Source organism: Tupaia chinensis, unplaced genomic scaffold, assembly GCF_000334495.1.
Source record: "Tupaia chinensis unplaced genomic scaffold, TupChi_1.0 Scaffold000644_1, whole genome shotgun sequence".
In the NCBI taxonomy this organism is placed as follows: domain Eukaryota; kingdom Metazoa; phylum Chordata; class Mammalia; order Scandentia; family Tupaiidae; genus Tupaia; species Tupaia belangeri.
The window spans coordinates 1,281,272-1,302,147 of NW_006160165.1; the positions used below are offsets into that span (position 1 = coordinate 1,281,272).

The following is a 20,876-nucleotide window of genomic DNA, read 5'->3' on the forward strand; positions in this document are numbered from 1 at the left end:
GGGTTGAAAATGCATGTGTAGTTGTACAGTTAATTAAGCTCATCCCCCAGAAAGCTACTATCTGCATTATGTGAACCACTACATCAAGGAGGGCCCTTCTTCCTAGGCATTACACCCAGGACTCTGTTCTGTCTGGGGTGTAATGATAAACAAAATGTACCATTACAGCTAAAGGATCCATTTACCCTTCCCAGTATCCTCTGTTTCACTCCTTTCACCTAGAGGACCTAATGATTTTATATAAATTACTTTTCTAAGCACTTTCCTCTAACATGGAGTATAAATTTAACCAAAATGGTCTCTAGCAACTGACCCTGTAACAGACAGGGATACAAATACATACATAAAATTTTAGAAAATTTAAAAAAATCCAAAGATGAAAATATTTGATATAAGGAATATTAAGGAAATGATAGGAAAGGAAAAACAGCACAATCAGAAAACATACCACCATTCAGAAATGTGAATTTCTGCAGTTTCAACTGCCTAATACAGTTTGATTCAGTATGACACTTGTTATTTTAATTCCTTAATCTGTCTTCCCTTCTATAAATTATATAATGCATCTTGCTTTCAATGGCCAATGAGTAAGAAAATATCTAAAAAAGACATTTGATATAATTAGTTCTGACCCTTAGCAAATTACACTATGAAATTTCTCTAAAAGGTCATTCATGTACCATGTTAAAGAAAACATAAAAGGGTAAAAACATAAATCCCTTTCACCCCATGGCAATTTATTCATTCTTTTACCTTCTCAGCATATGCAATGTGCCAAATCTACCATTAGCCACCATCTAAAGAGAACTGGTACCACTGCCCACTCCTCTACCTCATTTTCTTCTCAATGAATTCCCCATCCCACCCCCTTTAAATTTATGTCTTCCATGAGAAGGGAGAGCCACCTCCAACAGGGTACTAGTGCCACGACCCATCCCTAGCCTAGTGGAACCCACTCTAAGGCATGTATGTAAGTTTAGCGTGTATACAGGGAGGTCCCAGGATAGGAACCCAAGACACTTCCCATGTGGGTCCAGTTGCATTACCACTATGCCACCATGTAATCCCTAAATTCCCGTTTCGCTACCTTTAAGCTTTAAATCACCTTTGAAACTTCAACCTTAGATAATTCTGAGTTTTATTATCTAAAGTGAAGACAACTGCTTCAAGAAGAACTGACTGACAGTTGATCTTGGTATGGAATATTACGTACAAAAATCACTGCCTCAGAGCTCTGGAGAAGCTGCTTCATAATTCTGCTAAGACAAATAGAGTAACTTTGGGATTTTCTCTTATACGTCATACTCTTAAAATTTCACACACAAAAAAAATACTATCTAGATATGGTTTTAAATCTTCTGTACCATAAATTCTGAGTCAGTTCTTTGACCTTATTTATTCATTCCCTTTTGTATGTGTTAAGTTTCCCTTAAATGCCTAGTGACCTTGGGCATGAGTGTACCAGAAAGTCTTCAAAGATTCATTCCTACAATAGAGTGATTTTTCCCTTTTCCTCCTTCTACATGCATACTCCATCACTCACCAAGTTTATAAATTTCCCTTCTATGGTTTTAGTAGCTGCCACTTCACCAGCTGAAGCCCCTATCTTTTAACTGGCCTTTGTGGCTTGTTTTCAGTTTCCGTCCTTTAAGCCACCCTATATAATGACAATACACCCTATGAGGTGCTTGATTTTATAAAATATTACTGTCGCCGCTGGGCGTGTGTGCATATGTGCCCAAGATCCCAAGAGGAAAATGGAGAAGGGACTGTGGCGTGGCCATCTCCCCTGGGGGGTGATTTCTTGCTTTCTGTCTCTCTGGCAAATGCACACGCCCTATAGCAAAAACCTCTCCCCCCGCTCCCCCCAAAAATCTTAGTGGTGCAGCAGTAAAACGAGATATTCTGTTGAGAAGACCCACATGGGAAGTTTCCAGGTCCATGTCTGGAGGACTTCCCTGTGGAAGAGCTGGTTATGGCTGGATGGACTGTGGTAGCAGGGGTGCTATCTCTCACTCATGGATAAAATAAACGAACCAATAAATGCACGAATTATGTCCAGAAAGCTTTTAAGATTGCCCCAAATATATTAGAGTTAAGTCTTAAATCAGTTTTTAATCTTAATCAGAAACAAGCCTCTTAACTCTGATCGAAAATCCTTTACGTGGAATTCTCTACCATTTCATTTCAAATTAAAACATTTGACATTTATATTTGGTATCTCATTTTTCTGTATCTAAAACGAGTATGTGTAACAAACACTATTAGCTATCCCAATTACTATGCCATTTCAACTTATGCGCTCTTTACTATAAATACCCAACCGGGGCCGGGGGCGGCAGGTGGCATGGTGGTTAAGGGTGCTGGACTCCCACATGGCCAACCATGTTTCAAGTCCCAGACCTGGTGGCTTTCTCACTCTCTTTCGTTCTCTCACTCACCTCACTCACTCACTCACTCACTCAGCCCCTCTGATCAAATTAAAATAAGTAAATAAATAAATAAATAAATTTCAATGAAATAATTCTTCAAAAAAAAAAAAAAAAAAGCCCAACCTGCGCCAGCCCTATAGCGTAGGTAGTAGTTAAGGGACCTGGGTTCTACCCAGACTACTGTGGTTTGAATCCTTCCCTAGCAGTTTGAAAGACACACTGAACATGTGTGTGTGAATGCCCCAAATCTTAATAGGATGGAGAAATGGAGAATGGATTGTGACATAACCAAACCCCAATGGGGGTACTTCTCCCCGTTGCAATTTTAAAAACTAAAACTAAAACCCTGTTCTTTTTCTGTTTTAATTTCCTATGGCTGCTGTAACAAACTGTCATAAACTAGATGACTTAAAACAATAGAGGTCTGGACCAATGGGTAGAGTGAAGATAAAGGTGTTAGATCCCACAAGGCTGACTGCTGGGTCTCCCAGTGCCAACAGGGTAAAAATCTTGGGAGATGTGTGTGTGCCCAAAGTACCAAGAAGAGACTGGACGAAAAGGGACTGCAGCCTGGCCATCCCCCAGGGGGGTGATTACTCACTTTCTCTCTCTCTCTAGTGAGTGCACACACACTACAGAATTAAAATTAAAACTCCACAACTTTATTGTGGAAGTCCAAAATCGCTACCGTTGACATTAAACCTGGGCTTTGGCCGAGGCAGGCTCTCTCCAGGGGCTCCGTGAGAATCTTTTCCTTGCCTCTTGAGACCTCTCAGGCTGGCAGGGTTTGTCACCCACTGAGTCAAATGCACGGCCTCTTCAGCACTAGCACAGGGTTGTCTAGACATACCCTTGGCCTTCTTTTCAGTGCAAGTGAAGACCAAGATTTCTCCAAAACATCCAGCGCTGGTTCCTTTTATACTTATCAGTTGATCCTTCAATTTCTCTCTTATCATTTTAGTATAAACAGCAAGAAACCAGGCTGTATCTTCAATATTAAGAATTCTCAGCTATCAGTATGAACGTTCACTGCTTCTAAGTTCTATGCTCCACATGTAGGAGAGAATTCAGCTGGTTTTCCTAATACTACAAAAAACTCTTTTCCTCAAGTTTCCAATAACAGGTTTGTTTTTTTCCTTTGTTTCTGAGCTCTAACCAGAAACACCTTTAAAGTCCGTTTTTCTGCCAACAGTCTTTTTCAAAGCAATGTATGCATCTTCTATCATGTGCCTCAAAATTCTTCCTGTCTCTCTTCACAGTCCAATTCCCAAACTATCCCCCCACTTGCCGCCTTTTTAGGTTAAACTACTACTGTAAATGTAGACAGCTCCGAATGACAACATTTATTCTGGAGTCCAGAAGTCTCAAATTAGTCTCGCTGAGCTGAGATCCAAGGTGTGAGCATGGCCATGCTGGGGCTTCAGGGGAAGGACCATCCCTTGCCTCCCAGCTTCTGGTGGCCATCAAGATTCCTTGGCTTCTGATCACATCACTCCAACCTTTATCATTAATACTTGTCGCTATCTTGTCTTTACTTTGGCTTTTCCAAAGTTGTATGATAAAATCTCTACTCCCCTCTTACAATACATGTGATACCTGTGTCCATCCAGGCCCACCAGATAGCCCAGGATAAGCTCCACACCTCATAACTAACTAACTTAGCCCATCAGCAGAGCTCCTCCACCCCCTTTGTCAAATAAGGTAACACTCAAGACTGCAGGAATTAAAACATCTTTTCTTGTGGGGTGGTATGTTTCAGCCAATTACATAAACTCATTAAAAAACTTGTTTGCATTTTTTTCTAAGAAATCTTTTTACAGCAATCTTTTAATTGCAAAGTAAGCTCTGGTTTATTTTAAATTTAAATATGTGGAACAGATTTCATGTATAGTCAGGTTTTAAAAATGGGTACTATTTCTTCCTCCAAGCTGTTGAGGTAAATAGTGGCACAGCACAAAAACGTGGCAAGGGGTGGAGAAAACTTTGTCAATATTAAAGGTCTGTGCATCTGAACATATTTTAAAATCAAAAAGAACATATCCCCCGTCAAAATTAATGTGTCCTTCTGCTGACCAGCATGTTACTTTTACTTGTATTAGAAATTATCAATTTGATCTATAGTTGGATGTTTACTTGCCAATTTAACAACCAGGTTCTAATCTTTTGTGTCTTACCGCAGACTGATTGAAAGTTGTTCCTTCTACTGAAACACTTCCTGGAAGAATATAATCCATAGCCATTTCTACCTCTTTTTTTTTTTTTTGGAGAGAGATTTTTTGCGATAGGGTGTGTGCGCTCGCCAGACAGAGAGAGAGAGAGACATAGAGAGAGCAATCACCCCCCAGGGGGGATGGCCACGCCGCAATCCCTTCTCCTCCATTCTCCTCTCGGGATCTTGGGCACGCACGCACACACGCCCAGCGTGAGTTTTAAGTCACCGGGTCCAGGACGCGAACCGCGTTCGACTACATGGGAGTCCAGCGACATAGCCATTACGCTAACTGCTGGTCCCTCCATTTCTACCACCTTTTTAAAGTCTGCTTCTATTTCTGGGTAAGATTAATTTAATTTCAAAATAGTATCAGAAATGTTCCTACGTATATTATAAAAACTGCAGAGAAGAGGACTTCAACAAATTTTAAGTGCTACTTTTAGCAAAAGAAAATTAAGCTTCTTCACTGTATTAAAATAAACCTTCAAATATTTGAAGATGGTTATGTGCTATGAGAGTAACTCAAGAATAAGGGACCAAAATCTGTCAAAAAGCCAAGTCAAATCATATTTGGATTAATTCTTGTTTGATTTTATAAATCAAGTATGTATATTGGTTAATACTTTTTGTCTCCTATGGTCAAAATAATATTTGGATACATAACTTAGAATTCAAACGAGCAAAAATCTACCTATAGAACAGGGTACTTCATGATTTTTGTATATATGTTCATTCAGCTAAACGAACATATTTGTTAATTTAGTCATTACTGGGCTCAACTTCTGTCACAAGAATCTAATTAAAAGTTAGGTCCAAAGCTTATATTTACTATCCTCAAATTACTGTCTTTTAAAACACAGAAGTATACTTTTTCTAAGGCAACGGGATCATACTGTATGCAAGCTTTACATTTAGCTATCTCTGACTTTGTATTCCCTCTATATTATCAAATATGCTTGACTGCAGAAAAATGCACAGTACTATTATAATTTATCTAATAACCTGGATAATTTTCACTATGTTAAATAAACCAAGAAGAATATCTGTGTGTATATATTTACTCGTGTGTGATTCAATATCATGAGATAAATTCTTAGAGGCAGAATGAATGTTTTTGGTATTTACTGTCAGTTATTTGAAATTTTCATGCCTACTCAAAGTCCCAGTCATCATATAAAGGGGACGTCTTCACACCATACCCTTGCTAACATGAAACATTTTAGGAAAGAAAAAGGGCTTTTTGAATTTGGAATTTGATATTAGAGAAAAAGGAAAAGACAGGAGCACTGCTTTGTTTCCCAACTGAGGCCATGATATGTTTTTATGAATTTATTATAGTTACTTTCATTCTAGTTGGGATGAATAATCTCTTCTATATTTCTCATATTTTTTTAATCCTCTTCACTGATTTGTAAGAAAGTATTGTGTTTTTTTTTCAGTTACAATATTAAGAAATCTCCTAACCCTGCCCCTTTCAGTGTTCTTTCTTTTTTCTAATCTGCTTTTGAAATCTTGTACCACACAATGCTTCCCACACAAACTTCTTAACACATAAGGTTGGTTTTCTATGGTTACTAGCACTATGTATTGATACAACTACTACTTATTGCTTTTCCCACTGTTCGAATCCCAAGAGGAGAATGGAGCAGACAGATTGCAGCTGGCCATCCTTCTCTCTGTGTCTGACAAGTGCATGTGCCCTACAGCAAAAGCTAACAACAAAAGCAGATTCTTTAAACTCTTGCCTTTGTTCTACTCTACTTCTCAAAAGACCTATGCCCTGCTTCACTTCCTCTAGTCTACCTCCTCATTCAGTTTCTAACTATCCATTAAGGCTCAGCTCGGGGACTTCTATGAAGGCTTACCAGGCCACTCCAGCACAATTATCACTCCAGCACAATTATGTCAATCATCTCACATCATCCATATATACTTACCAAATATTTCCATCATTATATCAATAAATTAACTTTTCTTAGAGGTGGGGCATCGCCACAATTTTAATACATACAATTAGTTAGGATATCTCAATGCCTTATCTACTTTTCCATCAAAATGCTTTTCTCACTATGGATTTCAATAAATACATTTGGCTATCTTTCTTCTTCCTTTACTTTCTAGAACCTAGAGTGCTTCCTTCCTGTTCTTTTTGTTTCATATACCAAGAGCACACAAAACAATGAACTCAGCACATTTCAAGCATATTTATTATATTATGTCGTGAAGCAAGCACAACTGCTGAACAAGATAATCTACCACTGAAGATGTACCTAGGAAAGACCCATGCTATCTATCACATTCTATTACCTCTCCCCTTTCCTTTCTCCAAGACTTGTTTTGAGAGATTGTTGCTATAGGGTGTACGCATGTGCCAGACAGACAGAGACAGGAAGGAAACGAGAAATCATGGGGGTGGGGGGGTGGCAGCCATGCTGCAATCCCTTCTCTTCCATTTTCCTCTCAGGATTTTGGGCATGCATGCACATGTGCCCGCCACAACTTTTAAGCTGCCAGGCCAGGGACTCAAATCATGGTCAACTATGTGGAAGTCTAATAGCATAACCATTACACCATCTGCTGGTCCCAAGACTTAATATTTTAATGTGATTTTCAATACATTTTCCAATAATTTCCTGTATTTCCAACTTCACTAAACACAGTAATAATCTGTGTTAATTCACTGCAATGTACTGACAACAAGCCAAACAGTGTCACTCCCTACCACCAATCAGAGCAAACCTAAATCAGTGAGCTCTGGGAACAGTGTTGGTTAGTAGAGTATAACCCAGACTAGTACCATACCTGTTCTACAAGTTGAAACCAAGAATAAGCACTTTGAAACCTTTTCTAACAACTTGACCTCATTTCACTGTATCTTGAAAAAGTCAAGGTCTGGGATGAACTGGAACTGAAAAACAAAAACTGTCCATTTACTACTGCTTGGAAGTGCCGCTCTAGAATATGCTGACAAATCTTTTCCCAGTACTACTGCTCAGAAAATTCTGTTTTCATATGTGGGTTAATAAAGAGGCTTGTTAGAAGGATATAAAGAGGCCAAGATGTTCCTTGCAAGGTCAAAGAGAGTGAAGATCTTAGCAGGGCATACCTAACTGAGGAGTTCTCAGGCCACCCACAAACTGAACTGACTGTAAACAGCCATTCCTTTTATCATGTCCTAAGTTAATCCTACTTTCACTTGCCTGGTAATTTTATTTCAGTATTTTAATTAGTATCTATTCCACCTCTTTTCTGTCATGTACATTTCTCACAAACTAGATTCCATTTACCCTGAGTTCAATCTTTGAAACTCAAATTAACACTTACTCTTTTCCTACGACTTCCTCCGACCTGCACTGAGAAGCTCTCCTTCAGATAATCAGTAAGAAAGCACTATAAAACATACTTAGAAGCATATACTCATTTATCCTATAATGACTCATCTGTCTCATACTCATACTGCTCTTTCTACTAAAGAAGATGTTAAGGTCTTTCACTGCTATACCGGGAAAGCAGGATTACAGCCATCACAATAACCAAGCTGGTTTACCAAGAATCCATCACTTCACTATGCTATGTTACCAAGGTATTTTCAGTACCGTCTCTTACTTGAGACATCATTACACGTGGTCCTTCTTCACCACTTGTCTCAATGGGACCCACTGTTACTAATTAGACCAGTCTAGACCTTCTTTGGTTCACTTCTGTGTACTACTGAACTGGAACTCTCAACTTGCTTTTCCCCTCTGGTCAACTATATAGGACTCATCAGCAAATACATTGCCCAGCTCTATTTTTCTCAGCACATTTCCAACAGGACATACCTTTTTAGATCTCTCTGTAAAACGAATAGTCTCTGCTGGGTCACATCCTCATTCCTGGGTACTAAGTGTAACTGATACCGCCACCCCATCCTAAGTAAATTTCCTGTCATCTCTGTTTATACTCTCACTTGGAGGGGTTTTCCTGTACACCACCTACATGAGGAAAACTGTACGCTTTATAATACCTGACTGTCCTCACTGTGTTTTGGATTTTTTTACTTCCCACAGCCCTTTAAGTCTAGCTTTCTTCTTTCTTGTACTGAAATTGCTTCAAAAAATATTTGCACTCTTAAAGACACCAAAAATTGTACTCAATTTAAAAAAATGCTAATTAAAAATAAAAACAGGTAAGTACTACAAAGTAGAACTGTACAGAAAAGTAAGCGATATGAATTAATTTTTCTTATTTAAGGAAAAAACTACCTAAATATTTATAAACTGGCTTCCTTTATCAAAATAATTTGGAAGCTGCACTATATTACCTTTTACATCTCTGCCATACAATTGTTTAAGTTTCTGTATTTCTTGTTACATTATAAAGCATGGCTAGGAAATAGAACTTATTACACTGGGGCACTTTCCCTCTCTCTCCATAAATACTCTTGCAAGGTGAAATGTTGCATATTAGATAGTTTAAATACCTACAACCTGTTGTTGTTATTAGTGTTTTAGACACAAAAGAAATGTGAATGAGGTCAGCATAGAAAAAGCTGGGGCTAAGGGATAGTACAATTTCCCTAGGCAGCCTGTTTTAAACCCTTTCAAATTTCAAGTTTTTCTCCAGATTAGAGAGAAAAACCTTGACAACTATTTCTACTCTTGCCTCAAATCCTTTAAAACAGTGGACACAAAATAGACATAGAGAGCCCTGAAAAAAGTCAAGCTAGAGAGTACAAACTCATTCCACGAAATTTGAAAAATAAATTAATAATAATAAGGCTAATACAAATACTTCTCACACTTTGTACTTACCAATTTGGCTTGTGCTTCTGCAATTTTTCGGTTATTCTCTTCCAGTATTCGCTCTAGCTCCTCACGTTTTGCACGTTCTTCCTCCTAAAGGGGAGGACATGTTAAGATGTTAGAAAAAATAAAATGTTTATCGTTACTGGTAAATATTCACTAATCTTCCTCTGCACTTTTTTGATCTGACTTACAGTGTAGCTTTACAGCTACTTTCTGTCTGACAAACGATAAACTGTGCAGCCACTAAAAATGGTCTCTAGCACTAAATTCAAATCATCCCTCCCAGTCCAAACAGCAACCGACTAAACCCTCCCTAATGATAGTCTCCTGGCAATTATTACTAATACTTTAATATCACACAAATCAACAAGGACAACTACAAAACTGGATATTTACCAAATTAAAAAAATAATATATAAAATATAAATAAAGTGAATATTTGTCTCACCAATTATGTATACCTACGTATTCTTTACCTATACTCCTTTAATCAGCATTAAAAGTTGAATATTTACTGTCTTGTCCAGTGTCCTGCAGAGTGTGCTCCTCGGCTGCCATACGCGCCAGCTTCCTCTTTAAAATGATTTGTACTGTTAGCTTGGCAATACCTGCATCGGCAGCTCAACCATTTATAAAGAAACAACATACAAGGAAGGCTGAGCTGAGGAATGCAGATGTTTATGGTAAGAAGGAACAAAAAATGTAATTCATCATTCCTAAGGCAAACAATTAATAAGAAAAATACATTTACTGTTAGTGAAAAATACAAATGGTAATCCATACTTCATGGAACTAAGGGCTTCTTCCATGGGGAAAATGGACTTAACATTCAGATGTTGACAATTTCTAAAGGCAGCTTATACTGTCATCTACAGTCTGATCTGAAATTCAGGAATCCAGGGGATGCATGGTCAGGAAATAAAATTCTGTAATTTCTTTTTTCTTGGAGAATTTAATGAGATTTTATAATGCAAACTATATGAAGGATTGCTTGATGGTTTGGGCAGTGTTCAGATCACAGCATACAAATTCAAATAATTTTAATATTTGGAAAGACTGTCAGAGGGTTGTGTCCGTGTTAAAAAAAATAACAACAAAAAAAAACTGTTAATATGAAACGAAAAGCAAACGAAGAGAAAAAAATCTTACTATGATTAATAACTCGCTACAAGACAGCACCATTACTCCAAAATATCTTCATTATTAAAAGCACTGACATAAATAAAAATTTCATACATTCGATTTACAGTCTGTGAAATCCACTGTAAATGTAGACATGTTTATCTAGTTAGACAGGACAAGGGAAAATGCATTTTAAAAACTAAGTTTACTGGAAAACAAAGAGATTTAATAAGATATCAACTTGTCCACTGTAACACCAAAAAGAAAAATGACAGTAAGTCATATATTTTGAGCCAAATAGTTCAAGAAAACATAACTACAGATTTCCTATGTCACACATCAATGGGATTCATAGTCATTATGCAAACTTAAACTGGACACTCAGTGCTCTAAGGTAATTTGGCTTGAGTGTTTCAGTGACTTTCACCAAGTTTTAGGATCCTGGAGTAATCAGTGCAAACAAGCCATAAAGCTTCAGTAGCAAATTACTGTCTCACAGAAAGACATTTTCAACTTCTGCTCCAGCTGCTGATAAAACAAATCATGTGTTTAGCTTGACTCCAGACAAGGACAACCTGTTCCTTCATAACTCTCTAGAGAAAAAAAGGAGTTGTTAGTAGATACTAAAAAAGTGAATGAATAATCTGGACATTTTTCCTAAAAAGATTGCTTTAAACACATTAGAAAAATGGAGGGTCTATGATCAGAATGCTAGAATTAGTCCATTGTGTTGAAGCAGGATTTGGGGAAGGGGTGAGGAATAAGAAGGAAAAAAAAGAGTGAGAAAACCTATTTATCAAAAGCAGGTACTGTCACTCAATGTTAGGCCCTGCTCTTTTTAATCTGACTGAAGGCAAAGAGCCTCTCACAGTCTAGGTAACAGAGTAAATAAACAGAAAAGAATGTGCAACCACAGGTGGATTTTCAACCTTTTTCCTTTTACCACTCCCTGTCTCCCCACACCCTCCCAAAAAAGAATGTAAGTCCTGCAGCCATGGCAAAAGTTTCAAACACTTCTCAAATATGTGAGCCAGTTCCATTAAATCAGAAAGTATCCTTGAATATGTTTTATGAAAGTAACTTTGAAGTATCAGTCAGCACTTCTGAATAGGCTAAAAAATTAACTTTCGCAGCAATGTGAGTTTAGATGAGAAAGGAATTAGATAGTCTGTATTCCATCTCTTTCTGAACTGAGCAGGAGGCACAACCCGACACTGAAAGTTTTGCCATGGACTGTCTCTACTTTCCAAACGACCGAGCGTTACCTCTCTAGCTTTTTGTGCGGCAAGCTCAGCTTGTCTCTGTCGCTCGAGTTCTTCGAGCAACTGCTTTTCCATGATGCGCTTGGCTTCCTCCACCCTGCGGAGAACTTCCCGTTCAATTTCATCCTTTCTTTTCTCCAGTTCTTCCTCTACCCTTTTTGCCACCAATTCTTCCACTCTTCGTGCTGTTTCTTCCTCGATGAGTTTTTCTTCTATTTCCTGCTGTCGACTAACAAACAAAGTGGGAAAAGAGTGACTTAGTATGAAAACGCTCCTAAGAAGCTAAGTATCAAACCACTGAGCCTGATTTTACTCAATGTTTTTCGATTTTGCTTTAATGTCACATTTAAAGATATGATAAATACCAAGATATTAAGCGATACATTAATTAAACATAAAACTGGTTGTCAGCACATGGTGTAGTAGTTAAGTCACTGAACTCCCATGTGGCTGACTGCAGTTCGAGTCCTGGACTCAGCAGTTTGAAACACTCTGGGCATGAGAAGAGAAAGGAGGAAAAGGGATTGCTGCAAGGCCAGCGCCCCACCAGGGGTGCAGGGCGGTGGGGAAGGGGGGAGGGGAGGTGATTTCTCACTTTCCCTCTCATTGTCTGGGTCTCTCCAAGCAAGGGCACATACCTTAAGAAAAAATTTCCTTTAAAAAGTAGTAATAATAAGGGAACCAGCAGTTAGCGTAATGGTTATGTCGCTGGACTCCCAAGTAGTCGACCACGGTTTGAGTTCCAGACCCGGTGGCTTAAAATTCACGCCGGGCATGTGTGCGTGCGTGCCCAAGATCCCGAGAGGAGAATGGAGAAGGGATTGCGGCGTGACCATCCCCCCTGGGGGGGTGATTTCTCGCCTTCTGTCTCTATGTCTCTCTCTGTCTGTCTGGCGAGCGCACACGCCCTATAGCGAAAACCTCTCCAAAAAAAAAAGTAGTAATAATAACAACAAAACAACCATAAAATTGTTCATCCCGTCTATTACATTAAGACTGGTATATACAAAAAGCTTATTAATTCATTAGCTTTAACTTAGGAAATGTACAGTAAATTTGAAACAGGCAATCTACTTTTGTTATCAGTATTATAATGAAACAAGTTATTGAAATAAATGGATTTAGTAATTTGCCAATCAATTCAGTCTAAGGATTGGGCTACAGGAGTCAGGAGAAACTTTTATGTAGCAGGGAATTCAGACTGATTCATTTCCCCCTCCCCTAAGTAAAGACAGAATAAACACTGACACACTGCTAAACCAATAGCAGCACGCAGCTGTATTAAAAACCTAGACCAAGTAAGGTTCTAAACTTTAGATCCTTTCTTGTGTCTTTTCTTTTGTTAACTGATTTTCAGCTAAATGCGCCCAAGATTGGAGAGTAAAAAGGTAGAAGTGTGTATCTGTTGTAAGAAAAAGTTCAACAAAGCATGATACTACTATTGAATTATTCTCATCCCATTTTGATATTATAAACAAATTTATATGCTTAAAATAAAATTCTGTGCTAGAAATAATGACATTTAGCAAGGTAGTACACTATCATGGAAACCTTTTTTTTTTTTTAAAGATTTTTTTGCTATAGAGTAGGTGTGCTCACTGGAGGCACAGAGTGACAGAGACAGAAAGTGAGTAATCCCCTCCCCCCAGGGGGTATGGTCACACTGCACAATGCTCTCTCTCTTCTAGTCTCCACTTAGGATCCTGCCTGCACGGATGCACCGGCATTGAGTTTCAACAAGCCTCCGGGTCTGGATCTCAGCCCCCTCCAGCCACATGAGTCAGCCCTTCAACAACCACACCTGCTGGCCGTCTATTCCACACCGGTGATAGCCAACGGTAGCACCAATTCTACTCTGAATTGCGGCTTATATAAAGAAGAAGACTATAAAAGATCTCATAAATATGTGATTATACGTTAAAATTGGAATATTCTAGATACTCAGAATACAATAAAATTAATTTTACTGGTTTCTTTTTAAATGTGGCACCTAGAAAATTTTAAATTGTGCATGTTGCTCACATTATACTTTTACTGAACAGCACTCTAAGACAGTAATTTGTATTGAATGAATGAATTCAGAGGCTTTTGTATAGTATTTAAGTCCTAACAGGCCAGTTTATTAATGCTTCAGCTTTCTTACAACTTACAGAATTAAGTAAAACCTGCAACCTTTGAATATCTTTTGACGAGCATTTGACTACATATATATGAGACAGTCAGGTACTCTTCAGTAAAGACAGTACAGTTTCTATGTGCCCTTTAAACATTCCAATCTAATTCAACTCAGTTCTATTCTTGGGTAAGAATTGTCTTACCCAAGGGCTTTCAATTTCTTCTACTTATTCACAGTGATATCATACTAACATGAATATATACCTGTAACCTTCTGACTGGTTTTTAGTTTCTACATTTATCCTCTAAGTTTGTCTGTAGAAAAGACAGTAGGTACTTAAGAAAGCTTAATTACCCTAGATAGTTACAACCCCCACTCTGGGAACCCTGCTGCATATTTTGTAAGTACTTTCTTCCCAAAACTAAATTTAAAAAAGAGTGGAGGGAAAGTTCAGTGGCCTGGTGGTGAAGGTGGCTGGATCCCACATTGTCAACAATGTAGTCCAAGTCCCAGACAAGACAGCTTGAAAAACATGCCAAGGGTCCCAAGTGTGTGCCTAAAATTGCGAAAGCAGGGAGAAGAAATTGCAGCGAAACTGTTCCCCATGGGGACGAGATACTTTCTCCTCTGAATACATACATCCTCTAGAAAGGAGGGAAAAAAAAAGAAGAAGAAAGGATATAAAAGCCTAGAACTAACAACTATGTTCCTTTTCCTTTTTACCTTCCAATCAAATACAATATTATGGTAGTTTCAATAAGGCTTTATCTATAGCTGCTCAGTAACAGAGTAGAAACCCTAGGAAATCAGCATGTCATTGGAAATCAAACTACATTTCAATATAAAATGTTTCTGTACTTCATCCAAAGAGAAAATAAAAGATGAAAAAAGTAAACAGCTGACAAGTGCTGTTGTATTTAAGAATAGTAATGTGCTACCTTTTACAAACTTTTCATAATAGACTAAAAATATCCAAATACATACTGTTTTGCTACTTGGTTCTTAAGAAATGAGTAAATGCAGAGAAGCCTAAGAAGGAACAATATTTAAAATTTCAAAAATTATACAATGCAACTCTTAACTATCAATGCTACGTAGATCAGAGAGCAATTCAAAAAGGACAATGCAAAACAGTTCCAATTAAGACTTTCACAGAAGTGAAAAGGAAAGAAAAGAATAGGATAGGCACTAGGTAGGCTCATCAATAAAAAAGTTGCCAACTTAGGAAATTAGTGAAGATGGAAGAGACCTGATACATATTTAGCTTTCATCAGGCAGCCAAGCTGTCTCTAGCACAATGGCTAACAGAGCCACACTTCCTCAGATTTGCTCGGTAAGGAAAAAAAAAAAGCCAAATAAATTATTACTCACGGCAAAAGCCAAATTAGCACGGTACAAGCTTTGTGTTTCTGCTCCTACTGATCACACAAACCAGAGGGGCCAAATGACAGGCAGTACTGGCATGCCTGGTGGCAGGTTGCTCTGGTACTAAGGCGTCAATTCTGACCGGAGCTTGCTTGCTTTATAGCCCAGAGGGGAGGCAAGTGGAAAGTCCCATTCTCAACTGAAACAGTGGAGAATGAGAAATGGCCTAGTGCAGGTTCTCACAAGGCTGCTTATCTCTGTTAGCTCCTGGAGGAACTGCAGGGCATCCCACCATGACCGCAATTAAGCTTTGCTGATGTGTCCTGTGTGAAGATGGTTAAGGTCAGGCTACCACAGCAGAACTATTCTCCTCTAAGAATTAGCAAAAATATCATTCTTGATGGTATTCCTATTAAGATTAAAAATGCTACGTTAGTAATCAAAAAATGTAAAGTCAGTATTTAGAAGCAGTGCTGAAAAAAGTTAAAGTTCAGTATTACTTTATCCCCTTCCCATCTACACTAAATTTAGAAAACCAATGGGCACACATACAAATGATTTAAGCGTAAGTTCACCTTTACTGATGGTAAATTTATCATGAGAAGGCTGCTATTAGGCCGACTCCTATAAGACACACTGCAACTCTGACAGGAAAATACATACACATAAAACACTTTTGATCTTTACTGTCTTACAAAAAAATCTATCGCCTAACATCTAATACTTATAATACTTATAAACTTTTGCCATAGTTGTCACAGCCTCCCTCCCCAAGTGAAGCTCTTTAAGTACTTTTTTTAAAAGATGCATTCATTTAATCTTATTTATTTGTTCATTCGTTTTAATCTGACCAGAGAGAGATAAAGAGGGAGGTGAGAAAGTGAGAAAGCAAGCCACTAGATCCAGGACTCAAACCATGGTTGGCCATGTGGGAGTGTCCAGTGCCTTAACCATCAAGCCACCTGCTGGCCCCAAGTGAAGCTCTTTTTTGTCTACACTTCCTTCTGCTCTTCTGGAGAATTCACTCTCTTGCCATCATCATCTGCTACTGATGAAGGGTAATCAAAATCTTCAAGTTTTCAATGAAAATGGTATAAAACTAGGTCTCCATTTTTTTCATTCTCTCAAATATTTAAAAACTGCTAGTCATAATCAACTTTAATATGTTAATTATTAAAACAAAAACAAGATCCAGCTTCTGTGGTCCAGTGAGTAGTGTACTGAACCCCAGTGCTGAAAGTCACATGGCCAACCCAACCCTGCTGATCTGAAACACTCCAGGGTGTGCACATGCCCAAGGTTGGTCCTGTTGAGCTGGAAGGCTAGGGAAAGGGATCCAGACACGACAGACCTTGTAGTGGCTTACTTCTCCACTCTCTCACATGAATGAAATACATTTTAAAAAATCCTGAGAGGTCAGCCTGTGGCACAATAGTTAAGGTGGCTGGATCCCACACAGCCAATTTCTTGTTTCAAGTCCCGGACCCACCTGCTTGAAAAACACACCAGGCACTTGTGCATGTATGCCTAGAATCCTGAAGAGAGGGAGCAAGGGAGGAAAGAGGATTGCAGTATGGCTACACTCATGGAGAGAGGGTGTGTGTGTGTGTGTGTGTGTGTGCGCGAATGCACGCACACAGGCACATGCACACAGACATGCTGTCTGTCTGTCTCTAGTGAGAGAGCACACAGGCCTTCTGACAAAATTTTAAAAATAAAAACTTGGGAAAACAACAAAGCAAAGAGGGTGTAGTATTTTAGCACTGTTAAATGAGAGCATGAATTGGTACAAAGCAACTGATACTATTATTTTAATAAATCTTTAAAATGTGTGAACTCAACCTGAGAAGTTTACATCTAGGAAATCAATTATCAGCACAATATTTACTTAGTAGTTAATAGGTATGAAATACCACGCCAAGAGCTTATATACCATGTCATCATGTAAATCTCACAATTATTCTATGAAGTGAGTATTAATACCCTCGAAAAATTGTTTATTCGCTTATGTATTTCATGCTGTTTAAGAGAGTCAAAGAAGTGAGACAGGATTTCCAAAGGAGTCTTGTAAGGCAACAATGACCCAGTCTCCCCAGAGCCCCAGCTAGACAGGATTGGGCCTGGCATGTTCAGCTTGACCAAGAACTGAACCCAAGGCCTTCCCGTATGACTTCAGCACTGTGCAGCAGTACCCCACTTCCTGTGCCATTGTGGCTGGGCCAATATCCTCATTTTTAATCAGGAAACTAAGGCCAAGGAGTTTAAGTTTCTGGCAAGCTCATTGGCTATTGCTGAACTGTGACTCTGAATCCAGAAAGACTTCAAAGCTAGTGATCTTAAGCACTATTATTACCCTGCACTGTTTCTACAAGACAAATGTTGAGAGGCACAGACATCTACAAAGATTTAACCACCAAAATGACTGAAAACAATTTACAGGGGCCAGGAGTTAGAGTGGCGGTTGAGGTGCTGGACTCCTACATGGCCAACTGCAGTCACCTCCCTGATCTGGTGGCTTGAAAATCAAGCTAGGTGAATGTGCTTGTGTGCCCAAAACCCTAGGAGGAGAATGGAGAAGGGACTGTGAAGTGGCCATCCACCCCCAACACCATAAGCAGGGTGACTTTTTACTTTCCCTCTCTGTCTTTTACCTGGAAAGTGCACATGTCCTATGGTAAAAACCTTACAAATTTTTTTTAGAAAGTGCTTGTGGCATCAGCTAGGTCTTATGCTCTCTTGTTGTCTTAAACGCTCTGATCTCCCAAAGTATGTAGCTCCATATACTGAATTTGCTCATAAAAGCTCTTCCTTGTTCTCACACGAGCTCTCCAAGTATTCTTTAAGTCTAAGAATTACTCTTACAGGTCCCAGCTTACTTTAGATGCTCAAATTTAGAAAGCCCTTAATCTGCCAAGCTCGTAAATGCTAAGGACATCTTTACTGAGATATGGCAGGCTGGGTAAGTTACCATTAACATTTTCCTGATTGGTTGCAAGTTAGTTTTACCTGTTTTGTTCCCCCCCACCCCAACCACTAATAAAACATGCATATTTCATCTCTAAAGAAAACAAAGAAAATGGTAATGTTCATGTAGAGGAAGGGCAGGAGTGAACCACATTGAATGGCTAGGACAGAGGTACAGATGATCTTGTGAAATGAATTTTGAGCTGTGTGAATTAGCTATTTAAAAATGAGAATTTTTAAAACTTAAGATTAATCTTTTTGGGAACCAGCAGTTAGCATAATGGCTATGTCGCTGAATTCCCACGTAGTCGCTTCCTGGACCCGGTGACTTAAAACTCATGCCGGGCGTGTGTGCGTGCATGCCCAAGATCCCGAGAGGAGAATGGAGGAGAAGGGATTGCTGCGTGACCATCCCCCCAGGGGGTAATTTCTCGCTTTCTGTCTCTATGTCTCTGTCTGTCTGGCGAGCGCACGTGCCCTATAGCGAAAACCTCTCCAAAAAAAAAATTAATTTTTTTAAATGCATTAAGATTATTACTTGTAAGATCACTTCTTAAATTCACCAGGTTCAGTTGGGCTGCTGCTATGTAAGTTATATTAAATAACATTATTTACTGAGGCCCATTATATGCCAAGCACAGTCTATGTATTTTCAATATACTTCCTCTAATCCTAAGTAACACAGGTATTTCCATTTCACAGAACAAGTTAGGAGAAGGTGAACTGATTCAAGGTCTCAGAATTATAAGTGGTGACCCAGGCTTGGAGACAACTTACAGCCCTGTAAACCACATAGCTGAACAAAGGTTCAGATCCCCTGAAAACGAAAGGTGCACCACAATCCTGATTAACTAGAGGGCTAGGGGAAGGAGATCATAGGGTGACAAGACTCTGCTGGGGGAGCCTACCTAACCCCAACCTCTCAAGTGGTACAAGAACACTCTTCTCAGAAATAAACTAAGAAAGAAAGAAAAAGAATTGTAAGTGGCAAAGCAACCTGATTTTCAATCTTACCACAGATTTCCTAATTGGTTAAACTCAACAGATAATTCTTATTTAACCGTCTTTCCATCTAATCCTAGACTTCTTCAAAGTACACTTGGTATTATGCATTCTGTGTATCTTACCCGTTTCCATCATGGGCTTTTTTCTTCTTCTACCTTACTCTAAATAGACATTCTTTTAGTTCTTTGAACTGACTGCTCTTTTCTTGCCACACACTCCCTGGGTCATTCCATCTACACTAAAGGATTCAATGACAGCACCACACACAGTTTCTGGCACTTACTAAATGCACAATAAACATGAGTTGAATGAATAACCTACTCTATAGAGATTTTCAGTTAGACAGTTACTTTCCCCCATTCCCAAGATTTCAATGCCCAGTCTAAATAAACATTGTTTATATTACATCCAAGACATTAGACCACATTAGAGTGCTTATTATTACATTAACAGGAATGTTGTGTACAGGTAGCTGCTGGCCATACCCTTCCCCCTCAAAAATGCTAAAGGCAGTTCCCTGCTTCTCTCAATCTAGAATCATACAGCTGTTTTATTTCCCATCATCTCATCCCTGGATTTCTACACTGTCCATGTGTAGGTCACTAAATTCTTCTAATCATTTTTTCTTGGGGGGGGGAGAGGTTCTTACTATAGGGCCTGTGCGCTCGCCAGAAAGACAGAGAGAGACAAAGAGCAAGAACGCTGCAATCCCTTCTCCATTCTCCTCTCAGGATCTTGGGCATGCAGGCACATGCGCCAGGCATGAGTTTAAGTGACCGAGTCTGGCACCGGAACCGTGGTCAAATACATGGGAGTCCAGCAACATAGCCATTTCACCAACTGCTGGTCCCATTCTAATCATTCTTTACATGCCAAGTGTCCTTTCACTTTTCCTAGGAATCTTATTTTTCTGGTGAAAGAGATACTATTATTCTTTGGAGATATCCTTGGTTTTCACATGGAAAAATGATCTCCCAGATGTCTTGGGCAATTTTTCATGTTCGCCTATTGATAGTCTTTGAAATCTCTATCTTTATAGCTAAATGCCTTGTTCCAAACAAAAAGAAGATACTACCTAATCAAGTTTACTGCTAACAATTTACTAGAACTTTGCATGTATGTCACAGGCGGTTCTACATACAGGAAAAGTGAGAGCCGTGCAACGTGGAAGCAAACAGCTCCAGACACTGCTTCCTCTGTAACGTTATGCTGTGTCCCAGTCTCTACATCACTTTCAGAACCTGTGCTGAAAATTCTACACAAATCCAAATGCAGAACAATTCGAAACTCCCAGACAACTCAGTACACACACAGCTGGTTTAGTAACATTAAAAACTCTAATATTCCTGCCTCATGAGCATTTTCTAAACATCACCAAAAAACTGAACACAGAAGACTGCTTACGTGGGAAATTGGCACATCTGCTTAATTCTACTTTTCAATGTGGGTTTTAGGACTTGAATACCCACAGCATCAGAATATCATGATCTTAAAGATGGAGCACAATATTTTAAAACTAAAAGTTCATTTCACTTGCGATTTATCCCCATTTTTTCGTTACTTCTTCCAGAAACACGTGATTCTACGTAACTACTGTGACTCTAAATTTCC

General features: G+C 38.9%; 1 protein-coding gene across 1 annotated transcript in view; it reads right to left on the reverse strand.

Moving 5' to 3' along the window:
- The window catches only part of ARGLU1 (arginine and glutamate rich 1), a 26,447-nt gene that overhangs the window by 4,347 nt on the left and 1,224 nt on the right, over window positions 1-20,876 (reverse strand). The window contains exons 2-3 of the mRNA XM_006159634.1: window positions 11,819-12,044; window positions 9,438-9,521 (exon numbers count right to left, since the gene is read on the reverse strand). Of these exons, the coding sequence (XP_006159696.1) occupies window positions 9,438-9,521; window positions 11,819-12,044 (310 nt within the window). The remainder of the gene's footprint in view (window positions 1-9,437; window positions 9,522-11,818; window positions 12,045-20,876) is intronic.